The sequence below is a fragment of the Venturia canescens genome, chromosome 4, assembly GCF_019457755.1.
Source record: "Venturia canescens isolate UGA chromosome 4, ASM1945775v1, whole genome shotgun sequence".
Lineage (NCBI taxonomy): Eukaryota > Metazoa > Arthropoda > Insecta > Hymenoptera > Ichneumonidae > Venturia > Venturia canescens.
In genome coordinates this window covers 18,721,637-18,747,033 of record NC_057424.1, presented here as the reverse complement: position 1 = coordinate 18,747,033, position 25,397 = coordinate 18,721,637, and the positions used below count along the sequence as shown (strand labels likewise).

Here is a 25,397-nt window from a genome sequence, read left to right as displayed (position 1 = left end):
TCGCATCGTGTCTTTTGTGATTTTTCGTGTGGTATGAGAAACAACGGATTTGCAACGTTTGCATGAAAAATGGCCGTTTCGGGATTTCTAACGCGGGCTCCTTATGCCGTTTTGCCAGAGCTTGTTCCATTATCTATTCCGATATGCTCATTTTCGCTTTCCGTTAAAAGGTCGTTCGGTGTCCGAGGAAACTCGTTCTGCTGTTTATCAAAAACGATCTTGCCACGGGGACGACTGCAAGTTGGAGAAGTGAGGAGAAATCCTGTCCCGTGTTCTCCAGCCGTTGGGAACCTCATGAAATGTGTTATATTTATCGGTTATTAAAAATGGCCGTTTCAAGACCTTTGTGACGCTGAAGTTTGCAACGTTGGAGTCCAACGAAATGATGTAAAAAAACTCTTGAATAATTCCAGTAAATCTCCAATCGTGCTCCCTGCCGAATATTCGTAGTTTTTCAACCTACATCGATGATTCGTGAAATAAAAATGTGGGCATAACAAATCTTCTTTTCGTTAATTTCGTTGGACTTTCAGCGTCGTAGACCTTTTGTGTTTCGGCATGTAAACGTTTTCGTTTATTTACCAACGCCATTGAAATATTATTGAAGAATCTTGGAGAAATGAAGGCACGTCAGGTTCGCAGAATATTGAAAACGTAGAAGAGCTCGAAAACCGTCATATTCGAGTTTTCAAGTTCACGGGGCAGGTCGCGATAGCTTTTGTTTGAAATTAGTCATCGAGCCACCACGAACATAACCCACATGCTTCGTATCCTATTCAAGGTGAATAATCATCATACTTTATTCGATTTTCTGCTGTTTTTCGAAAAATTCAACCGACGGAGACTTCTCGATAGTTGATTCGGTTTTAAAAGCCGAAAAACTGCGGAGACAAACAACCGTAGACTTTGCAGCTCGCAAAGCTCCGTAAACTCGTTCTGTTTTGAGGTTATTTTTAAGATTTCTTGTCCAACATGATTTCAATTAATTTGAGCTGTCAAACGCGTAATCGTGCGCAATAAACGTATCGAATGGTATTAAAATAAGAGCGATGCGAAGGTTCTCTGCTCAATTTAGGTTCGACCGAAGACCACCGTGTTTTCCTGTTTCTCTGCTCATAGCACGCGGACTCCATTGTCTTCTGTGAATAACGCGTCTGGGTACGGGAAGCCTCTGAAAATTGAACGCGAGATTATTTCAGTGTCGTTTCGCGCGTGCAGTAGAAAGAGGAATTACAAACTTTCAACGGCGTCGTGAAATTCGACGACTCGACTCGTCGCCAGAAAACTGACATTTCGAATGTCGAAATCGCGAAGATTCCGTACTGGAGAATGTTTATTGTTGAAATTGATCGACCTGGTTTCGGGATCGTGGAATAACGGAACGAATTGAAAGTTTGACAGTTCGCAAGTCGAGGCAAATCCGGTAGTTTTTATTTTGAATGGTAAAAAAATGAGAGGAGAGCGACGATCGTCGTTTACGTAAAACGCTTGTATTCGTTTGCCATCGCTTCGTGAAACGACAGCGAACTTTTGAACTTGTTGAGCAACGCAAATATAATATTTTTCGCAATGACAATAACGCAATCGTGATAATTAGAGCTTGTAAATAGACGAAGAGAGCAAAATAACGAGTAGATTTGCCTGGTAGAAGCGCACGAGTCGCAGAGAGTATCAAATTAGTTTGCGAGCTGCAGTAGAGAAATGAATACTTGTTCTTGCGTCGTTTGCTCTCCTGATCCGTCCTGGCGCTCGACTTTTCGAGAAAGGACCTTCGCGCAGGCATTTGCGCGAGGTATGAAACCGCTTTTGGTCTTCGCGAACGGCCTCTGCTCTCCGATGGCGTGGTTATGTTGTACAACGAGGAAAGCACGGTCGATACGGCATACCGCAGCGCCGCCAAGCGGCCAAGTTTCTTTTTGGGAGGCGCGCGTTCGCTACCTCTTGGCGCTGCATGCTGCCTCGATCCTAACCGAACCTTCTCCTCGTTTCTTCCATAAATGGTAAGACTCGTATTTTGATAACTGCTTGTCCATACCTTCCCAAGCTACTCGGGAGAGCTCTCGACTCAATATAAATTCATAATTTCTTTCCCTCGAGACTCTTGCCCCCCCCCCACGAAACCTCTTCGACCATCATGGTGCCCCGATAGCAGAAGCGCCGAGACGCAGACGTGCAACATGGCGCGTGGCGTTAACACGACGACAAGAGTGATGCCCGCAACGATATTCTCGCTCTCTCATCCCCCGTCATCCACCCGATTCTTGTTCTTCGTCATCGCGATGCACGACGAAACGGAGACGTTCTCGACGCTCTTCGCCTCCACGACATTAGGATATCATGTGCTGACACGACTCTCCCGATGCCAAGCCACGTACATACGTTCATTCCCGTCCGAATCTCTCGTTAAGAGTTACAGAGAGCCAAAATGTCGATTATTTTGGCACAGTTCGTTAATCGAATAACTCGCCAGATTTTCAGGTTACTCGACATTGGTAAGGACTAATGAAAATGAGACAGTGGACAGTTATTACGTTTACTTAAACCATTTTGCACTCAGCTGATTGGCGTTGCGAAGATATTCGTCGTGGAAGTACTTTCCCTCCGGTTTCACTCTCCAGTTCGAATCTCCTGTCAAATGGAAATAATTTTTTGACCCGAGTTCCTGGACGCCATGCATACGATCTCCGAGCCCAAAAGTGTATCTCCGTTTAATTCATTCGTGATTAAGTTTCATTTCTCGTAGCTTATTCATTGCTCTCGTTGCATTAATGATTTTCGCGGAACATCAGTGCTCAAAACGTCAATCGCCGTATTCAATTAACGTCCAGATTCTTCATTATCGAACTCGGCACACCGGAAACTATAAGTGTGAGAAAATTTGTCACCGCGCGCGCGGGGCCAGTGTACAAAGTGTGGGTATAGCGTGGGCGCTGACCAAGTCCGCGATTTGTCGTCGGTTCAGCAATTTCAGTCGATATTGAAAAAGCGAAGCTTTCCCAACGTGGGAATCCGTCATATTTGACTTACGAATCGATAGTTGACAGTTGCGTACCGCGGATTCGCTCTACGAAGCCGGTGGACTTTGGACTTTCGTTTTATTCGTTTTTCATCGATTGGACAAAGATCATTGAAATTTCTACGGATCGCTCCGTTGCCTCAAGTTTACATACGACCCGGCAGATCGCTCGGGCGAACAAAGAGTCGATAAGCGTTTGTTGTTTTGCATTTCGGTCAAGCACAATCGCTGTCGCGCGTAAGTATTAAGCGGTTTTTCATACCGTTCGGAGCTTTTAGTAAGCGGAATCTTGGTGACGTTGCACTGCTGCAAGCATAAAAATTGGACGAGCGGTAAGGTGCGAAGGAGAAGAGGTTAACGGGGACTGCGAAAGAGCAAGAGAGAGCGGACTGCTTTCGAAATCGTTTTCAGGATGCTCGCTCGCACCAGGCGCGGCGGGGGGGGGGGGGGGGGATTAGGGGGAAAGTTGGCGAGGCGGTGCGCGGTGAGCGGAGCGTGCATGAACAGCCGTGGAGGGGCGGTGCCAACCTCGCACGAGCGAGAAAAGGATGCCTGCCGAGAATGTCAGATCAACTCGAACATTAACGACACTTTGTCGCCTGACCTACCATCTTTTTCGATAATCCTTATATCCGTAATATTCCGAACAACGGAGCTTTAAAACCTTTTTCCACGGCAGCTTTTAATCAGCTCGTTTCATCATTGAACTTTAAACGAAGTTTAGTGCTATCGGAAATCCATGTTGCGACGCGAAGACCGACCAAAATCGAGAGTGTCGCGCTAGCGACTCGAGACAAGAATATTTTTCAAACCGACCTCTCGTCCAGACATTTTTTACATAAGCCGTCGCGTTTTCAACTTTTTTCGACAAATTTTAAAGTCCATTTTCGCAACAGTTCGGAGGATATTGCGAGTATTTTTATTCATTCTTTTTTTTTCTCTTTGTCGCGCGGTCTTTAGAACTCTTTAGCCTACGATTTAAGGATATCGGTTTAATATTTTTACGCTGCGTTTCGCATGTTGAATTCCATCGAAGGCACTGCACTGAGAATACGACTGATGCACCGACGCCGACATTAAATGAAACGGTCGAAGTTACCTTTTATTACGGATTTTCATTCGGAGGTTCGAACGCGTTGAAATTTTTTTTTCCTCGTCGCACCATCGGATCTTCGAACTTTAAGCACTTTGTCAAATTCTCGTGTACTCTTACGAGAAATCGGAAACTTGGCTCCATCAAAAAACCGAAAAGTTTGATATTCTTTCTTTTTTTTCGTCCCGACATTCCGTTTTGTGATCCTTTTTTGATGCTCTTCGGCCTTGTGAAAAAACGGCCGGTCCCCTGAAAGCGCAATGGATCTCGCAGACTTGTGACAAAGACTTGGAACTATTTAAATTCTTCCGGGAATAAAGACCGTTTAATAAGAAACGAATCGCGCACGGGGGGAACCGTAGAGCGTTGCATTCCCGGAAAAATAATAACTCAAATTTCGCAACGGAAGACTTCGTCCAGGTTTACATAGGAGCGGATATGAAATTGCAAAAAACGCGTTTTCTTCGGTTCTTGAGAATCTTTAATTTCGAATGGAAATGTAATCGCGATCTGTGAGTCGTCGAAATACGCGATGTCCTTTCTCGACCGATTAACTTTTGAACTAAACGGCCGCAAAGCAATTTATTTGTCTGAATAAACGAGCATTGATAAGGCGGAATTGCCTGGGGGATCGTTGTTCGCCGTTGAAACGCTCCGACGACGTTACTATTTATGCGGTCCTAGTAACCATCTGCTCCATCTTTTCACGTTCTCTTTTGTCATCGTTGACATTGACGTTCCCACAATGTAACGTTTCCTCAATTTTTCAGCGATTTATTTCGATCCTCTTGATCCTCAAGAACCGAGAATCTTCAGTTTTAATCACTGTGAAAAAATCTCTAAATAAATCGACGAATCGGCTCGTTTCGAGGGCTTTAACATACACGTAATCTAGGGAGCGTTTTTATTGTACGAAAGAAAGTTTATATCGGTGTAACGGCACCGAGAAAAAAAGAGTGGTCAAACAAGACGAATGAAAGCACGTGGCTCAGTCTCAAAAATAAATTTGACGAAATTCCCGCGATTCCCGAAGTTCAATCAGCTGGTACCAGCAGTCCGACGTAATGACCGACATCCGCTTTCGGCACGTCAAAAACTCAAGTTTTTTCATGTTTTCTTTCTTAAAAGCCCCTTAAGGTAGTTTTTTTTTTTAAAAAAAAAACTGAATCCGTGATGAATTTTCTTCACGATATAAACTATTCCGAAGCTCGTGCAACTTTTTCACAATTAATATTATTGCGAGTTCTCCCATAAGCTAGCGTGTTAAAAACTCGAAATTGTAAATGAAATAATTGAAAATTTCGCCCCGTAAGAGGCCCCGGAACTGTGCTTATCTGCGAACCTCAAACCATCATTTACCGCAAAAAAAGTGAACCTTCGCCGGACTATCGAACGGCCAGACTACTTCAAGTTGAGTCCATTGCAAACATAATATATTACATTCAGAGTCCCTCCATGATTTGAATTGAATCAGAGGTCACCATAAAGTACAGCTGTCACTTCCCTTGACAATACACGGAGAGAAAAAATAGTAAGAATTACAATGCTGCCATGGTATTGGGTTTCTATATCGCCCATTTTTAACGTTTTTACCGAAAACATTGTAATGTCCAAGTCAATTCTGAATGAAAATTTTTAAATTGCGTATTTTGCTGTGACAAAGGTTCAAACTGTGCTATTTTTTCCTAACACAGTTCACCAAGTAAACGTTGTAAAATTTGTGTTGACTCGATGATGAACTGGCAAGTAGAATTATTATGCCGTTTTGCTATACTCAGTACTGTTTTCACAATTTAAATTTACAGTTGAACATAGTCAAATTTGAGGAGCTCGAACACAAGCATCGATCGTACGCCAAAGCGTTTAGAAATTTACTATGGTAAATAACAGAATTTCATTCGCGATTGTATAATAACGTGCCGATATACATGTGTATCGATGTATTTATTTTGACATCACTCATCAATTTCCATCGAGTCGCTTCCCAAAAAATTGCTATGTATGTTCGTAAGAATTAATAAATATTACCGATATAGAACCCTACTTCTATGGCACCATAGTAGTTTTTAGTGAAATTTTCTCTCCGTTTATGATTGCGCTGTAATGACGAGTGACGTATGGGCCTGTAAAATTTCAGGATTCCGTAACCATTTGTCATCTTCAACGGAATATTTTTAATTCGGATGGTCGTTGCCTCCCCCCCCCCCTCGCTCTTTTTTTAACCTTTTAAGGACGGGGATTTATACGTTGAAATCAACCTTTTTTTTATACAAAAATTGTGCATAATATCGATGATTTTTTAAAGTGAAGTGCCCGACCAAACTAGTGGTCGATATTTCGACCAGATCCGTCCTACAAAGGTTAACCAACCATTGATTAGGCGCGATCCAATTCATATCAATAATGGTTTTAATCTTTAACATTTAATTTAGAAATGTATGAAATTTTGAGTCGAAGATGGTTGAAGGGGCCAGTGATGGCCATAAGTGACGTGTTAAGGAGGAACATCAGCTTCACGTAAAGCGAGGTTATGTAAATACGAATTTCATTGTTTTTATGTAAACAATCTAGGTTATGTAAACCCTGTTTGCTTTATTTATACGGGATTAAGCCCCAAAAATACGTCACTTTTGGGTGGAATTTATGTGACATATAAAAAAATGGGAGAATTAAAAGACCTCAAATTTTGCACACATGTTCTTTAGAGTTCAAACTTTGGAATGTTACGTTTTTTTTCTAATCTATCGCCATTTTTTATTTGTTTTTGAGTATGAAAAGATGGGGTCTGCGGAGTTATTTCCTATGCGTACACGGAGAGACTTTTATAGCAAAAATGACTATGTTTTTATAGTGACGTCGGACCACATCGATATTATAATAATAATCGCTACAGAGTATGTCGAATAATGCAAAAGTTTGGGGAACCATTATTACCACAGTTCATAGTAAATAACGCGCTGTAATATGTCAAAAATGAAGACCGAGTGAATTTTTATCAAAAACGTAGTAAATAATGAAATGATTTGATGAAAATTTAGGAGATAACATAGCAGTCGTTTCTCTGTGCTATACGAAAAATTACATAGTTTCGTATTTTCCCTTTCACCGCACTGAATTTCGCAATTCAACAATTTTTAACATTTCGCCGAAGACACGAGTGACATTCGGATATCGATACATCGTTCGATGTAAGAATGTCGCAGACCTAAATTTTGCCTGTCTTGCATAGTAAAATTTGAGATAATTGTTTTCGGCATCAAAATTACTATGCACTTTTGTGAAATGTAATAGAATGGCGATATAGAACAGCACTGCTACAAAACATTGCAAATTTTTCTAGCAAATTCATTTCCGAAATATTCGTATAAAAGTCTCTCCGCGTAGGTGTTAAATATTCGAAGTTTGGAAACGATTTATTGAAAAATGGCTGAATGAAGTGGATTAAAAATTGGAGAGGCTACAGAAAATATATCCAAAAATGTATTCTAAAAGTTTCATTAAGCTATCACCACTTTTCTCAAGCTCATGTACCTCCTTAATTTCTGTACTTTTCGACTGTCAGTATTTCAAGCAGAGTCTCGACAAGGGGTCTTGAAATTTCACAAAACGAATGTTGGATTGTAAGACATAAAAAAATGAGAGTGCTACATTCCTTTAGCCCACAAGAGAGTCATGGCTCAATGCAGGCTAGCAGGCAAACATTTCTTTTCGTTCAAGTTTAAAAATTTTAGATATAGTTTTTCTGGAGAAGATATTTGTTTACTCTGTGATGAAAAGGCTAATGAATCTGTAAGACATATTCTAAATGAATGTAAATTACATAAACCACAACGGGATAAATATTTAACCAATATTTACTTCGATTACCCTGCAGGTTTAGAGATACTTCCCACAGAGTTCATAAAAAATATATACGCCTTCATAACTTTAAGCTGCAAAAATCGAGCTTTTATACTTAGTCAGTAAGATAAATCATAAAATTATATCTGTAAAACGTAGCCTGTAAAACAGATAATTTGTAATAGATCTACGATCTTAAACAAATAAATATTATCTTATCTAAATGAGAGTGCTATCTATATAAAAAGAAGCCTCGCGCTTGTACATCCTTAATCGAGCAGCTCAACGTCGCATATGACTCGATTTCGTAACAACGATTTCGCATGTTTATCAATGAAGCGTTCTAACGAGTTGTCGATTCACTGCGATGGATGTCGAGTCGACACGTAGCAGGGTAATGCACCAGGTCGATGCCACGTTCCGCGGATGCTGCTAAGGATCGCTGAGCGTGAACGTTCAGATACCGAAGCAGCTCCCATCGTCACTTGCTGCCGGGCGTCCGTTGAAAAATCATTTTAAATATTCGGCAACTCCGGCTCATCCTAGCGGCCCATAAAGACCCTCCCAGGAGTTAAAAGTACACTCGTTAAAGCCCGAAACGATTGGCAGCCCGGTCTCCTTAGGAGGTTCCATGCGGATCAGTGAGGGAGGGGATACACAGCAGAGCCTCGACGACGAGTAGGCCGTTGAGCTCGAGTTCGGCTACTACGTCGCTTCTTCCTTCCAAACTCGACGAATCTTTTCCATTTGCTCGGAATAACTTCGAGTCTAATTCCGTTGCAGGAATCCTTTTCAATTGATTCTTTTGGCGCTGGTGCCGTGCTTGAGAGCTGCTCGAGAAGTTTATCCCGAGGCCTGCTGTCGAGTATCGAACTTGTTCGGTTTTTTTTACTACTGCGAAGCCTTTGGCTCCGCCATTTAGTCAAGGATGAATTCAATTGTTTGTCAGTTATTATATAATAATAATAGTTAGTTATTTTCAGTCAACGTAAAAAGACGGAATACTATTTGAAATTCTTCAGTTCTTCGATACGATTTATTCATTAATAAATTTATCTGAAGAATTGATAAAGTTTGCCGAAGCCACGATGACGTTGCGTCTCTCGTAGAATGTTAAAGCGATTTCACGCAGTAAGGCAGGTTTTTTAAATTGATCGAAAGGAATTTTCGCTCATTTTCCCACGCAGGGGACGAGCATCTCACCGATTGTGTTTCGAAACTCCACTTTCATCTGCGCTCCGCAGTCCTCGCTATCGTAAAAAGTACAGTTTTCTTCTCAAGAGTACGGATCAGTCACCTAACCTCACTTGGAATTTTGTAAATAAAAATTCTTTGACACAGAGTTTGACCGATTTAAAAATGGCTGATCAGCCCACGCAGGGCGAGGGCAAAAATTGACTGACATTTTTATTATTTCGATCGCGGGTGAACGGGCTGGAAAAACTCCATTTTTTCTAAATTTTCAGCTATCTCGCACGCACGGTTGCGATGTACCGACTGATCCGTGCTCTTATCGAGCTCACGTGACCAACTCAAAATCGATGGTGGCGCCTCCCGTGGCAAAGTATATCCGGAACGTAGTAAATACGTTGTCAGACGCCTCGCGTCTATTCTGCCGGATTTCTCCGCGAGTTTTTATTGCAATTGCGGCAAATAAATTTCGTAATGAGCAGTAAATCGGTGTGAATCCGCCCGTGGTCTCTTCGGTTGTGACGAACGTGTGTACGATTCGTGATAAAACAATCTCTGTAACCGGCGTAAAAGGTGTCATGGCGTACGCAAACTGCTTCGTATTTTCATTTATTCGTTGCCTCGATGAGAAAAATCTGGTGTCCGAATACGGCGCACAGCCGGAATTTAAATCACATTTTTCGACATTTTTTCGCGTATTCGCGCTACATTCGCGACGAAATCCGGTAGAAACGGATTTTAGTTTGATTTCTGGACACTTTTGGCGCTGCGTGTGCCATCGCTCGGTCAGCTGGAAATGCGGAGAAATAATCCACGAAGAATCGGACGTGACGAGTGATTGTGGTGCAACCAGAAGATGCGGCAGGCTAACGCCACTGTTAACGATAGTGTTGGTTAAGAAGTGATAAAAGCAAAGTACGAGTTGCCCCGAGGCCCGAAGTTGACGCGGATGAAAGCACATGCGGAATGTCGACAACGACATGCAGTTACAGTTTTTCCAGGCGTTCTGTCCGAGTACAAAGCTCATTAATTCGCTGACCCGCAGACCCCATTAAATCGTTATTGACGAACTCGTAAAGATCTGCCTTCTCTGAGGCTCTTCTCAAATGTACCGAGACCTTCCTTCCGCTAATCTTAATCTCTAGAAGATCAAATAACACTTTAAACCCATCAGTGCACCGATCAACTCGAACTTATTATTCCCTCTCGCAAAGTCACCCCCTTACAAAAAATTCACGCGGCCGAGTTTCCCGGAAGTGACGCGTAATTTGGCATTTCATCGAATCAGAACCACTTTCGATGTCACAGTTGAAAATGAGCGCAGCCAACCCACGAATGGTGCCGGTTTTCGTGCGTTTATAGCGTTTGAAGAGTTTTTCAGAAATTCCATGAGAAGCGACAGAGCTTTGCAAATCGTAGATCCGCGCAAAGATTCGTATTTTCATCGATTTTATTGCAACAAGTCTCATTTTGTTCGTCAACCGCTCCTCTATGAATCCACCGTGTAGTTATTTTTTTAACTTGATCGTTTCACCGTTGCAGCTGATTGTTCATTAAGTGAAAAAACTTTTTCATTCATAATTTCTCTCAGGAATGAGTTTGAAGTTAAATCTACGCGGTGAATTCGTAGAGGATCGGTTGAGGAACAAAATGAGACTTGGTGCAATAAAATCGGTTAAAAAATGCAGATGATTATTTGAAAAATAGCTGGGAAAATGTGTCAGCATGGAAATTTGCATCTATCAGTTGATGCTTTTGCAAAACTATCATTTTAAATATATTTTCACATTAATAAAGTATGCTCGAATACATATCTACTAACAATAAGTTTAATCGGTACGTTGAACTTGGTCTAAAAGCGTTTTGAAAATTTACCACTCATTTGACTAGCATGCAGTACAGGAGTTACCTTAAATTCAACACCGTTTTCGTAGCCGCGCACACGCGAAGTGCATCTGATATCGCTACGATTCGAATCCCGTTGACACGTCCGCGAGCGCGTGTCTAAATCAGCCGGCCTGTTGGCCCGAGCTCTGCGCCGCGTTCAGCGAGCGACAAGGACGGAGTCTCCGCATCCGTTTCGCTCGTCGTAGCCCACGCGTCAGCGGCAACGCTCACTCCAGTTATTATAGCCCTGTGGCCGTTCACCTTATTGGCTTGGAGTGGGAGAAGAAATGGACAGCACGCGAGTTCTTTGGACACGCGGATGCATGCCGAAAGACCCTCTCAAACCTACTGAAAAAATGACGAGCTAATTGGGCGTCCCGTTTTGCGGAGAAATCAACTTTTCCATCGAGTCTTTCTCCCCACCTCCATTCCGTCGCATCCTTACACTTGAACTTGCTCGCGGGGCTAACGCTTTTTACGCTATTAAGCAAGTTCACGGGAATCTAATGGAAATCGATAATTCCAAGTTTAAGAGTCGAAATTTGGAAATTTCCTGGAAATTTACTGCGTCCATCTTTCCCGGAATTTTTGTAGTATCTAAAGTCTAGTTTTCGGGAAGACTGTCAACGAAAATCACACTTTTGTGCTCCCAACTTTGAAGAGCCGATAACGAAAATAAGAAAATTTAATGTCTTTAGAGAAAGCCTCGTTACCTGTGAAAATCACTTGGGAATGGAAAAAAAACACTTGTCTGAGGTTAACGCGGGTAATGAGGACACGAGCAGTGGAAGGTTTGACGACGTCACGAGCCAGGTGGTCGTTTAAAATGTAGATGTGCATACGCACGCGAATAGAAAATGGCTCTCGTCACATTTTGCTTGACGATTTTACTGCGAAAGTATTTTAACCGGTATCGTTGTATTAAAAATAGATCTCAACAAATAAATTACACATGATTTTAATAATTGCGAGAATATATTTCAATCGTTTCTTTGATCGTGAAAAGAGGAAAAAAGTTCGGTCGCTGTTTTGAATCTTCCTTAGCTCCGAAGATTTTCAGGCCTCGCTTCTCCGAACGAAGAATCCCAAGTGACGAATTGGCAAATTGTTTGTCGTCGTGCAGGCTTCATCGGACGAAAGTGCAGTACACGGTGCAGAGGGGTTCCTCAGAACAGTGTTTCTTTGTGAAATCCGTTTTCTTTTACTTCGATCGCAAGTTCAGTCGTGCAAAAAACCTTGAAATACATTTTTTCGAGCAAAAAAAACGAATTTCCGAAGTTACAGACAGTTGAGAACAGAAAAGTATCGTCCGCGAGTGCGCAGCAGTCGAAACGATTCGTAAATTCGAAAATAAGCTTCGTCTCTCCGTTGATCGACGGTTGGAACGCTTTGGAATTCCTCTAACATTGATACGCACTTGAAACGTCACTTTTTGTTTTCACCAACTCCGTGTGATTGAGCACAAAAAATATTCGATTTATTGAATCAAACGATCCGCCATTTATTGAGCATTGTCCTAGACAAACTAAAAGCGAGTCTTCGAGGTTTTATTTCGAACAAGATTCGTAGCGAATAAAAAATGACAAACGTCATTTTCACGATGTAAAACGAAAATGTTGTCTCTTGCATGAGCTAATTATCGATAAAAAAAAGCTCCGGAGAGGTTAATTATTTCTTCGACTCGAAAAAGCGGAAAGAATCCCGGAAAAAGCGTCTTTGTTCACCCCCTTAATGAACCAAGTCTACAGGCATCGAGAACTCGGATTTTTTTCCGCGAGCAGCATCCTCGCAGCTCACTAAATCGGAACGACGTCGATGTACTCGGACGTCAGAGCTCGAAAGATTTTCCTCACGAAGTTACGTCGACGATCGAGTCATTTTGAGTTTCATTCGACCATGATTTCCATTTATATTTAAATAATACAAAAGTCACTAAATTTTTCTCGGTGAAGTATCTGAAAAGAGGAAAAGACATTTGTGCTTGTTTCGATGAACGTCCCAATAACGATACCACGAGAAAGTCATTGTTTTAGGGAGCAGTAGTACCGAAGGGTGAAAATGGATATTTGCATATACGGTGAACTGATCGATTTCTTTCGTTTCGTGCCATCTTGTCTCTCGCACACATTGAGAGTTCATACTTCGAATTGGAAAAACGTGCGATGCAATCGCCTTGGAAAATGGCAAGGACCGTGAATGCTGGTTGTCAGAGTGGCTCAAAGCGAAATAAAGTTTCCCCGAAATTCAGCGAGTTCGAAGCTTCAACGGGAAGAATTGCGAAATACAGGAAAAAAGGTTAGAGGACTTAACAGCACGAGAAGTCGTGCTCAACTGGTCTTGGCAACGGCTTTATCGCGTGATATTGGCCGTACACGTCAACGAGACTGCGCGGTAGCGATGTAACGTTATATGTATAGAGCGCAATCGTATACCTCAAGTTTAGTGCTTGTACGACACACTCGTGTTATGTAATATCACATAATACCTTCGGATCGTCCTGTCCGATTGCGTTCGAAAGCCCCCGAGCGCGCCTCGCCTAACGATAATTTCCATCGAAAAAGTCGTACTTGAATGTTCAAGTGGACAAAAATGTTCACGAGACAATTACGATTTTGAGCACTTTTATCCGCGCGAACTACGTGCTGGATGGCACTATCGATTTAGCGATAAAATCATTAAAGTTATTGGTAAGTGAGGTTAGGTCTTTCGGTCGATGTTTTCGCACCGAGCGCCACGGTCGAGTCTCGTCTCTCGTCGCAAAGTGTTATTCGAAGGAAACGTTTAAATTGAAGGTTCGACGGGATTTCAGTGGGAGAAATACTTTTTTCGGTAAATCCAACCCTCTTTTCGAAGCTTTCACCGCTGCGATTAATTGGCCGAGAAAATCTTGGTCACACGATGCGTCAAATATCTGATGATTCGTTGATGAAGAGTTCAACACACGCGGATATACAAAATTTGACGGTTCCCGGTTATAAAAACTGCGACGCTGGCGACCGGCCATTTTATGAATGGTGTCGATACATTTTTTTCATACCGATTCTTCCCAGGTTTTTTCAATCCCCCATAAATCTTAGTTGCTCTCGGTCGACGTTTAAATCTCAGGACGGAGCTTTACAATGCTTTTTCAAGGATAAGTTAATTGAGCGTGTACCTGGTCAATAGCCGGGTAGACCGCGATCGCCAACCGCCTCCTCTAAAAACTCGGTGTATTTATGTATTTCTTAGCGGTGGTAGGGATGAGTTAGGTTATGATCGTTTCTAAGAGAGGCTTATGTTTGCCTGATACGAACGCCGCTCACGCGCTAGCGCAATTCTCCTTCACGTACGATGTCTCAACTAAACTGAGTCATTGCTCTTGAGCGATTCGTACAATAACCAATAACCATAGTTTTTCGTTCCGATTGTTTAATAATCAAGCTTTTAAATATTTCAATAATTTATCAAATTTTCTAGTATTAATTCGCAGAGCACATAACTTTTTCGTTACAACGGTTTTCCGTGTTTGATTAATGTTTAACTCGAACAATACTCGTTCGAAAGTGAGTGAGAACATGCGGGGAAAGATATGCTCCTGGTTTATAACTCAAGCTCTAGGTGGCGGTGCGAAAATGTCTGTATATAAATAGGTACTGAACGGTTCATTCATCCTTAATGGAAAGCGGGTTCGATTGTCCTTGTTGCAGAATAAATAAAGCAAAGACAGGTCGGAGAAACAATACGCTATAATTACAATTCTCTGATTCAAGAAATCCTTTGTATAAACCAATCAATGAGCGAGTCTCGTCGACTACTTCGGACCGAACTATTGAGTTTAAAATGGCTGCTCGATTCGTCGTTTTTTTACGAGGAAAGTGACGCACGGCTCAGTGTTTTACGACGATTTTATGCCTCGACGTAAGCGTACGAAACGATAAACGTTTCGGTACATAATTTTAGAGGACAAAAACAACAAAAGCATATATGCGCCGGAGATCGACCAGGAGATAGCGAACATACAGCGCCGCCATCTTGCGTCGTTACGGGGAAGCTTCGTTTAACATTTCCCTGTTATCAGTGCAAGGTGCGCGGAGTGAAAACTCGAGCATTTTCCTAAATTCTCGACGGCATCTTTCCTTCTAACCTAAAATCAGTGGAACTACGCTCTCGTTTCTTTATCGATGACTGCGAGAGGTTACGACGCGCGGCGTTAACGCGTTTCCACAAACTCTCGCGTATTGACAATGGCGCTAGAGGGGTCTGCAATAACTAGAACGGGCTAAAAGGCGCGCCGCGCGCCGTACACTCGTGCATATGACGTTCTCTCGTTTTTCATCAATTTTTATTATCGCAACTCTACATAAATCGTGTCAGTTTCGATCGTCGATAAAACATGTGTAGATTTTTTGAATATTTCAACACACGCGTCGAACAAGTGAAACCTAATGTGCTTTAAAAACACCTTTGTGTGGCGCTATGTCCTGAGCAATCGATAGCTCGTGCTCTTCCGACAAGCCGAGCAGGCGAGAAAATAAAGCAGTCGAGCTATTTTGTTCCTGCGGAAAATTCCGTGAAAATTCAAGTGATTCGTAAGGGTGCCAGGATTTTATTGCGATTTATCACTGAGGAATGGTACGAGTCGAATCGTGAGTATTGCACAATTCGTCAGTATACTTTTTAGGGCGAGTTTTCTTTACTCATTGAGTGTGTTATACGCGGATACAGATATACACAACGCAGTTAATGAAAATATGGTAAATTTTGCTCCGTGCAACGTACAATTCCATCCAATCCATTGAAATTCATTAACCAAAAAAACTCGTGTATTTCCTAACCACACTTATTCCTTATCAAAAATGCAAAACCTCCCGATAAACTATTGAAATCCATTGAATTCTATGGAGCAATGAAAAAACACGAAAAACTTGCAATTATTTAATTTCGCCGATGAAGTTTTCGCCTCTTCGGACACGTCAGGGCTTCGTGAATTAATTTGAACGACTCCCGCGTTTGCATAGATAATGAGACGGGTTGCTCGAGGAGCGAGTGCCGACGACTCGTTTGACGACGTCTTCGAATCCGAGGGAGGCCGATTTCGAGCAGACGATTCTCATCTAACCACAAATTCTTATGTTACAAACGTCAATGCTCCTGCTCGTAAAACTGCCGATGATAATTATCGAGAAAAATTGGATCCCTCACCAACGGGTTACAGGGATTATACACCGCCGGCTGAAGTTTTACAAAACCGATGGGATGCCTCGTCTTCCCAGCGATTTAGTAACGACAACAGATCACCCAATTCGGGCTATCCAATCTGCAACGTCGATTTCCAAAAGAAAGAAGAAACTTTCACTCACAAGGTACGTCGAGTTATCGTTATTCCCGACTTCGTCGTCGTAAAGAAAATACTGCGCGGAATGCGTTTTAACACGATCAGCTGATTCTCTTTAACGCGGTCCTAAAAAACCCTCTATTCCTGTCAAATCGATAGAAACTTGATATTGTCTAACTTGAAAAATGTTTAACTGTCAAAAAGAAATTCTTAATCTCAAGATTCGTTCACCGGCCACAGTGGCGCCCTTGTCGCGTCAAAAAACTCCCGCGAGCGCTGTGATCGCACCGTTGTCGCGCGGGGCACGTCGCAAAGAGTGTTTTTTTTAAATTAAAAGCGTCCTGTCATTACGTCGTACCGCGATAAAATTAGAACGTCGCCCATACTGTATTATCAACAACCTGAAACAGGTAGCCACGGAACGAGACATTTTATCGATAATATAAGTACGAAAGTGCACTTGCCCTCTATGATCATTCGACGAATTGCGAGGCGCCGAGATCGAACCGTTGATCGGAAGCTTCTTTTTCAAAATTGTCGCCATTTTAGTCGTGTCTGAGAGCAACTGCTTCGACGAGACGAAGTCTGTGACGTCATCGAGGATTTGTGTTACGAATGTCGCAGCGTTGACAGCGTTGGCGACAGTTTTTCGATTCGGATATAACCTCAATGTCGGTTGTGTGTGTTCCCTTTTTTTTAAATCCTCTTTGGCCACACTTTTTGTGCTTTTTATGAATTCCCGTCACGTTAATTCCATTCGATACTCAATTCTGTAAAATCCATTTTTTTGGAAAATCTCGAAAAGAAGGTTGCGCGCTCAGAAACTTTCTGACGCAAGAGACTCCGTCGCGTTTGCACGAGGCCCAACGGAAACTGAGGGAAAACCTGAGTCAAATAAACTCCTTGGCAGCGATTGATATCGGTGATCGTCGAAGCCGCGCAGCGAGCATACTTGCCTGTCGTGGATCTCTAGTGTTTATTTATTATGTGGATCGACCCGTAAATAGTGAAATCTTCGAAAAAATCGTGCTAATTACAAATTTTTTGACTCCATGTTTTTTTCTTTGTTCACATGGCAGACGATACTGCTGGGGGACAGCGGGGTTGGCAAAACTTCGTTGCTCGTACAGTTCGATACAGGACAATTTCAAACCGGCAACTTCGCCGCTACAGTTGGCATCGGTTTTACGGTAACTAATTCTTTTTGCAAAAATAAATTTGGCTCTTCGATCGAAGCTTGCGCGATAGTAAAAACCACGATTTCAATTATTCCCGTCGTTTTACAGGATTTTCAAGTATTTGACAAGTGTGAAAATTTTCTAAAATCAACGCCGCGATCGCTCGCGAGGCTTTCAGTTTGCCCGTCAAAGCGGCTGCGAGCAGATTGACAAAATACTTGAATTCAATGAAAATTTTAGTTCCGAGGCTTTCCAGGCTGAAAAAAGTCGTGGAGCAACAAAGTGTGGCCGTCACAAGGTTGAGCACGATAAACCAAATAAAATAGTTTCAGACCAAGCTGCAGATTCATTCCCCCAGAAAACGTTGCAGTCTAACGAAGAAAACTCGTCCAATAACGTCGATTGCCATTGAATCAGCAATTTTTATTCCTCAGTGCTTATTCCATTCCCGAGTTCAGTTTTTCGTGTGCAAACGACGCCATTTTCGGACGGAGCCTTTTCACCTCCGTTATCCGTTTTGGAATGAAGAAAAAAAGCAGCGTGTTCGAGCACCGATTTCCGTGTGAAAATCGATCGAAAATTGAGAAAATTTTTCCGTTTCTACGATGCCCAGCCGCTCGGCTAAACTTCGTTGGATTTCAGAGACTCGAGTGTTTCATTCCAAGCCGAGGCCCAAAGAGGCGACTAAAAAAACAAATTTTTCCCAAACCTCGGGTTTGGTTGGTAAGAAATGATGTATCCTCAGATACGAGACATTCTTGAAAGTGTGTAACGACAGTGCGCGCGGCCCGTTTTCATGAATTATCATAGCCACTTTGAAAGGGGATATTTCCATCGTTTTTTTGTTATTCATCGCGCATGTAACACGTGTGCACGTAAGAATGCTTGCAAGTATATCTATAGCGTGTGAAAAGGTAGGGTTGCGTCGACGTTACGAGCAGGCGTCGGGCGCGCGAGTTTAGTTATCGTTTGACTTTGTCGGCGGTCGTGTCGACACGTATTTAACTTTCGTCTCCGACTCGCGGAGCTGGGAGAAATGATTCGTTCTTGTAGTTTTGGTGGTCGATGGAGGAAGTGACGTTCGTTCAGTGCGGAAGGAAACGGAGTGTAACTTTGGTGGTTGGGCGCGTTCCTCAAAATATTGTCATTTTTTTGCGAGCATCGAGGACCGACCGCCGAGTCTTCTTCGCTCGCACGTCGCCTCGCTCTCCGCTCTCCCCGATCGCTTCGATGCCACTGCGCAAATCGACTGGAGAAGTTGGACCGCGTACGCGCCGGACTCGTCCCTCGTTTCCGCACCTTTACCGAGCTTGCCCGTTCTTAAAATAGTACCCATCGGGAACGCATGCATTTTATTATTTCTTCGTCGCTGTACGCTCCGTCGTTACCCACAATCGCTCCATTCCCCACTTTCTTCCCGCTGTCTCCTCGTTATCGGACACTCTTACGCGGTTAGATAATCGACGATTAGCGGGCTGCGACTCGCGAAAATTGGCCTGCCGCTCGTAAAAACTCTCGTTTCCAAAGCTTTGAGGATCGCGCGCGGCTTGTTTTCTCGAACGTCTCGAGTAATCGGTCGACTTGGGCATTTATTTGCGATCGAAATCGGGGCTTTCGGTTGTCGCAGTTTTCAGAACGCTTCTTTGTCTCGATACCAAAATGGCGGGTGATGCGTTGCGACGTCAGTGGCGTCAGCAGGATTCTTTGTGTGTCGTTGGAAGTGTCGTGGAAGCTCGGGAAAAGGCGTTTCTTCGAGAGTCATGAGCGCGCCAGTGCTCCGGGTCGCACGGACCCGCGGCAGGGACTCGAAACTCGGGATTAGTAAGTTTCGTTGCTCGCGGGGGAATTGCGAGTCAATTGAAAACTCGAATTTCGTTATTACCGAAGCTTCGACGACGTAGCTCCGAGCGAATCCCCCGGGTCCGAGCACTCCACGAGTTTTTCAATGCCCTCGAAGTCGGCAGCTTTTCGATGAAGCGCCAATCGCGAGGTAATTAACAAAGGATATTGGAAACATGTCCTCCCGTAAATAAAACTCGGCTGGTGGCCTCGTTTTACATCCGAGACCCTCGACGTTCTTTTCCCTTGCACGTACTGCATCGTTCTCCAAGGGCTTATAAACGCGAGGGCCTTCGCCTCCTCTGTCCAACGCGCACGTGTGTCTATGCAATTTTGTTCCACACGGTCGCTCATGAGAACGAAAATTCATCGGTTCGAAACGACGCGCGGATGATGCTCTTTCGCTTTAACTGCACACTTCATACCGTTCGCTGGGTTATCGAAATAATCGAGCAAAGTGGGCCACTCTGTTAGCACATTCCAATTTAGGAATTTTCGTTTCAATCCGTCCTTCGAAACTCGAGGGTCTCCCGGACCCCTCCCTTCGTGTGACGTGTATACGGAGATAATTTCCGAGCGGATTTCGACCTTAAATTCGAGCCAGAAGTCCAACCGCTGGATCAGCCGGAGTGGGCAGATCGTATTTGTCATGAAATGCGCTCTTCCGTTCAGCTGATCGCGTGTCATCAATATTTCTATGCAGTCGATCCTGGCGCGAGACATTCGTATACGGGAATCACTAAATCGTTTGAGCACGGATGCTCGAACGATCCTCCAAATTCTCCGTTGCAGCGCCGAGTTGGCTCCTTCATAATTTTCTCGATCACACTTTCAACACGAATTTCCGTATACATTTTACTAGAAACCTTTCGGAGAGTCAGTTTCGCATACGAATTATGTTAAAACTCACATAATTTAGCGTCCCGAAAGCAAAAAATATACGGCCGATCGGCGCTGCGAAGTTTCTCCTCCCACGTTCAATTTTTCGTCACAATTATTAATAAAAAATGTTGCCGGTTGAATGCTCGCGACGGTTGAGTACTTCGAGAGTTTGAAAAAGCCCTCGAATCGGCCATCTTTTCGATTTCCAAAGCTAGCTTATCCTTCCCGGGAGTTTCCCCAGCCGTACGGCAGTTTGGTCGAGTGGTTAGGGAGCTCGCGCGTAATGGGCTCTCGTCGCTTGCTGCTCGGCGAGTCGTCGTTCGATTCCCCGTTGGATAGAGATTTTCACGAGTCTCATTATTCACTCGGAATGGGTTTTTTCTCGCACCGTGATGATAAACGATTGCTTGAGATCAATGTCTCACTCGGGCCAAAGATCGTTCTGATCTGAGGTTCATGTTGGTCGATGACACGCAATGTCATAGTTACTCTGAGTGCTGGTGAAAAAATACCATTTTTAGAACAACAAAAAAACTGATGAACGCGCTTAAAGGTCAATAAAACTGTCAAACATTGTCAATCGCGATGAAACCTCTGTTACGGGGATTATTTGAATAATTCGAATGACGAGCAGCATATATGATGTGATACTGAATTAGTAAAAAAACGTACCAAGATCAAATAAACCTTGGAAAACAAGAATCGAAGAATATTCGTTGAAAAATGGAAAAAAAATAATGTACGTTTGAAAAGGCAGACCCTCGGAGCGCGCCTCGTTGTGTGCCTCCATTCGGTCGCACTCTCTGGGTGTAGCCCGAATGGCCCAGCTGAATCTCTTCTCCAACCTTTGCCCCTCTCACTGGCTTTTTACGACTCATTTATCGTCGCCTTATACTTTATGGCAGGCGAGGGTGCACCGGTCAATTACAGGCGTCGTAAAATATTCAATGCGTCATGAAATTGAGCTTTACATTTATTTGCGATCATTGCAAGTCCCATAAAGGGGCGTGGGAGATTTCGCGCTATTTTTGGAGCCTCGATTTTTCCTCTTTTCCATAAGCAGCTTGGCACTATGGAGATTATTTCGTTAAGAGGCCGCAATAGCGACGGGCTTCGTCCTCGGCGTGTACGAATGTAGGTTAAATATTGACTCGTTACGTCGCGATGGATCAGGAAAAGAGGAAAAAAAGGATGCGCGATCGGTCGCGAAGCGTTGGTACGCGTTGAAGTTGATGTTTTGTGCACTACGGAGAGTCCGCGTCGTCAGTAAGGCAGAGAAAAGAGAGGCGAGACTCGCTCGGTTTGCGGGCGCTCGGTGTGCCGAGAGAGTCGAGAGTCCAGTTGAGTAGATGCGAGTTTACTGACCCTGGCTGTGGTTGGCACAGAATCGTCGTCGTTTCTTTCTTCCCTTTTTCCTCCTCCTCGCCCCTCCGCCGAGTCGTTATTTCTCTCTTTCTCTTTCCATCTTTCTCTCGTCCCCCTTCGGCGAAACTCTGACTCCGTGCATTGAATCCCGCAGAAAGTGTCGAGGCATAAACTACACACTTGTACGTCGCTGGCGAACGCCACGAAATATTCGAAGGAGAGAGAGAGCGAGCGGAGCGAGTAAAGAGAGCGTGAGAAAAGGGATTCTCTCTCTTTTGCTTATTCGAGACAAGAAAGCGCGCAAGAGCGACTGTGACGAGGAGTGGCCGAGGAGAAGAAGAGCAAATTGGTGCTCCGAGTAACAGGAGTTTATGAGCGTCATGGAGGAGGAGCCTGTCGCGGCGACGAGCGCCGCCGCTGGTGGCGTTAGCGGCAACGACGAGATTCGCTCGGGACTGTTCTTCCCTCGAAAAAATCACGCCGACGAATCCAACTTTGACGGATCTACGACCTCGACCGCTTCTACCATCCGCAGCTACTGGAAGACTCAGGCCAGTTTCAGTGACTCGTCGACGCATCGCCAGACCTCTCAGGACCAACTTATTTCGGCTTCCCAGAGAACCCTACAAAGCTCTAACAGTGCCTGCGATTACTTTTTCAAGGTCACCTATTTTTCATGCTCCCTTGCAAACTTATCCTCTGCTCGCGCCTTCTCTCATAAATTAATTCGATGTTCCTGACGACGGAGAACCGATCGCAGCCTTGTCCAAGAATCGTCATGGCCGCGTGTCCAGCCCTCGACTGCACCGGACGCAAGACCTTGCGCCGCTTTTGGATAAGCCGAAATTTTCTTCAGTCAAGAGTATTATTATTCGTAGACTCGAGACGAGTGACACTGGCTCGGTAATCCGTCGTCCCTTGACTCGACATTTCCCGGTCGAGAGACCCGCCATCCTCGAAACCGGAAGTTACGATTTTCCGGACGACCATTTGACCTCGACTCTCGTCTTCGTTCTCGTCCTCCTCGGTTAACCAACTTCTTATATGTACTGTTGCACGTAAATAGGTGATGCTGTTGGGTGACAGTGGTGTAGGAAAAACTTGTCTTCTAACTCGTTTCCGCGACGGTCGTTTTCTGTCTGGCAACTATATTACCACAGTTGGCATCGACTTTAGGGTGAGCCAAGGTCCCCTCTCATTGCTAACTCGTCTTGCACACCGGTGCAGTGTCAAATCTATCACGGCCTCAAAGCTCCCCGTTGGGGGGCGAAGCTTTATAATTGTCTGAGATTTTACGAGAGACTTTGTTCCACAAAGCCCTTTTTTTTTCATCATACTATTTATTTTCAACGTTTTTAGGAACTTATCTTCGATCGACGTTCCGCTTGCCGTGGACTGCGAGGGAACGATTGATCGCTGCGAGGAGGCTGCTCGAAAACTTGTAGAATTTCATTTGTTTCAGAATAAAATGATCGAAGTGGACGAGGCGAAGGTAAAGCTTCAGATCTGGGATACAGCTGGCCAGGAGCGCTTTCGTAGTGTCACTCACGCCTACTACAGAGACGCTCATGGTACGAGATGCTTGATGGTATCGCAATTTCAAAATAATTAAATAAGAATAATTGGAGTAATGATTAAGGGGGAAATGTGTGAATGTTATACGAGGCGCGATATTAGATGTAGTTGAGTGATTTTAGCGTTACTCTTACTGTACGACGTGACCAACAAAACGAGTTACGACAACATTAGAGCCTGGTTAGGTGAAATACGGGAATATGCTCACGACGACGTCGTTATAATGCTCTTGGGTGTGTACAGATAATTATTCGAAGGCCTTAATGCCCGGTTTTCGTATTAACGGAGCCCGACAATTGATTAACGTCGAATTTGCGTAGGCAACAAGTGCGATTGCGGTAACGAGAGAATCGTCAAGAGGGAGGACGGCGAGCGCCTCGCGCGGGAACACAATGTACCGTTCATGGAAACCTCCGCTAAAACCGGCCTCAATGTCGAGCTGGCCTTTGTTGCCGTTGCAAGGTAAATTCCGATCGTGTCTTTTTACTTTGCCTCTTCTGCGTGCTGCGATCACTTACCGATTGAGCAATTGTCCGAAAAGCAAAAGGGAGGTTGCGCTTCTCACTTTGTTGGTCAACTTCGAGCATTCGAAAAAAAAACTTCCCCGTAGCCTGCCACAGTCTCTCGGGGACTGATACGACGGTTGTGCTTTACCATGTGCCAGCTCGTGCCAAGGAACGAGAAAAGTCTCACGCCTAGTGTTCAGGTCTCTTGGAAACAATGACATTCCATATTTCTTTATACTCGCTTCCATCTATCGCTACATCTTCGAAGCTAAACGATCTTAATCGCATTTCATTGACCCTTTTGCATATTCGTGCCAATTTGATACACACGGTCAGACCGAAACTCAATTATTTTCACTGCGTGTTGTTTGGGTTGGAAATTTGGAAAATCCTTGTGCCACGAGATCGCACCTTAAAAAATCGAACGTTTGAATTTACTGGACGGTAATACCCCCTTAAAGTATTCACAGCAGCAGACGCATATCCGGTTTTTTTTAAGGCCAGGGAAATTATTTCGATTAATTCAAACTCGTTTCAATGCTCGCTGTTTTATTGGGAGGCTAGAAGTAAAAAAATCGATTGATTTTTGGATCGACTGTGCTCGAGCACTTCTGTCATTAAGCTTGAGTCATTGGTGCACGCAGAAGAGACAAGAGTCTCGATAAGAAAAAGAGCAAGTATTTAAAAGTTGTCGGAGTGCAACGAATCCGATGACTCAATCGCGACGAATGACATTTTATTCATTTTTTATCGTCACTTAAAACCTCTTTCAGGTACCTAAAAGCACGGAAGAGTGGAAATCCGGATACCTCGAAATTCAACGTGCAAGATTACGTGCGACAACAATCACAGAAAAAAACGTGCTTCAATTACAATTGCTCGACAACCTGAGTTCGCTAAACTGGTTTTGGCCTCGATGTACCTTCATTAATTTTATGCTGAAAAATACGTTTATAACGAGCCTCGGGTTAAGTACTTATATGCCGACCAACTTGAAACACAGTGGCACAAAATTTACGCAGACGACGTAGTGTTGTACATGAATATATATATATATATATAACACGTATACATATATAAATATGAGAGCATATATTGAAAAAAATCATCACGCCAAGAATAAAACAAAAATATTCGATGTCAAATATTCGTATTAATTTTTTTTTCAAATATCGAGTTGATCGTTCGAGAGAAGAAAATATTGCGTGTCTAGTAAACATGTCAAAAAGTTGTTAGGCAACTGAAAAAATGTCAAACAATCGTTCTAGTGCCGCTGCAATAATGATGAATGTTTAGCATTCGTATATTTCAATTTTTGTTGAAATTTGGGTTTCGAAACATTGAGAATTGATGAATCATGGGATTACTGACATGACTATAATGTTTCGGTTTTAGTAAACGAATGCTGCGAAAATAACACGGCAACGTCGTGAGCGGCACACACGTCATCTACTTTATCGACATTCGGTACTTACGCAGCAGATTTTAAATTTGCAAGAAATTAATCATCGATCACACACCAAATAAATATGAATAACGATGTTATTCCATTCATTTACAGGAAAAAAAACGTTTCGTGTGTCGATGCGTGCTCTTGACAGCTCCTCGAGCGCAACTTCGAGGTTGTAAATGGGGCGCGTATGTCACTATATAATAGTATATCAGTCGCGACAGCAACTCGAGACAATTGTTATGAAGCTAATGGGGCGAG

The 25,397-nt window shown here is 43.5% G+C and overlaps 1 protein-coding gene across 5 annotated transcripts; it reads left to right on the top strand.

Annotated features, from left to right (window-relative positions):
* Positions 1-15,268: 15,268 nt before the first annotated feature.
* On the top strand, positions 15,269-24,998 carry LOC122409045 (ras-related protein Rab-37-like). 5 transcript variants are annotated; one of them, XM_043416262.1, is made up of 8 exons: positions 15,269-15,652; positions 16,025-16,369; positions 17,421-17,531; positions 22,672-22,782; positions 23,068-23,176; positions 23,303-23,413; positions 23,501-23,642; positions 24,460-24,998. In XM_043416262.1, the coding sequence occupies exons 2-8, from the start codon at positions 16,028-16,030 to the stop codon at positions 24,575-24,577; spliced, it is 1,044 nt and encodes a 347-aa protein (XP_043272197.1). In that variant the 5' UTR covers positions 15,269-15,652; positions 16,025-16,027; the 3' UTR covers positions 24,578-24,998. The 5 variants fall into 5 exon arrangements, with proteins under 5 accessions (XP_043272197.1, XP_043272193.1, XP_043272195.1 ...); XM_043416258.1 differs by lacking the exon at positions 22,672-22,782 and having other exon boundaries at positions 15,274-15,652; XM_043416260.1 differs by lacking the exons at positions 15,269-15,652; positions 16,025-16,369; positions 17,421-17,531 and adding exons at positions 18,485-18,638; positions 21,760-22,267.
* Positions 24,999-25,397: the final 399 nt, after the last annotated feature.

Excerpts from the sequence above, each read along its gene's own strand:
- LOC122409045 (XM_043416262.1), top strand. The coding sequence starts at position 16,028 with ATGAGACGGGTTGCTCGAGGAGCGAGTGCCGACGACTCGTTTGACGAC. Across the intron at positions 17,532-22,671 it reads CAGTTGGCATCGGTTTTACG|GTGATGCTGTTGGGTGACAG; the intron begins GTAACTAATTCT and ends GCACGTAAATAG. Across the intron at positions 23,414-23,500 it reads CGTCGTTATAATGCTCTTGG|GCAACAAGTGCGATTGCGGT; the intron begins GTGTGTACAGAT and ends GAATTTGCGTAG.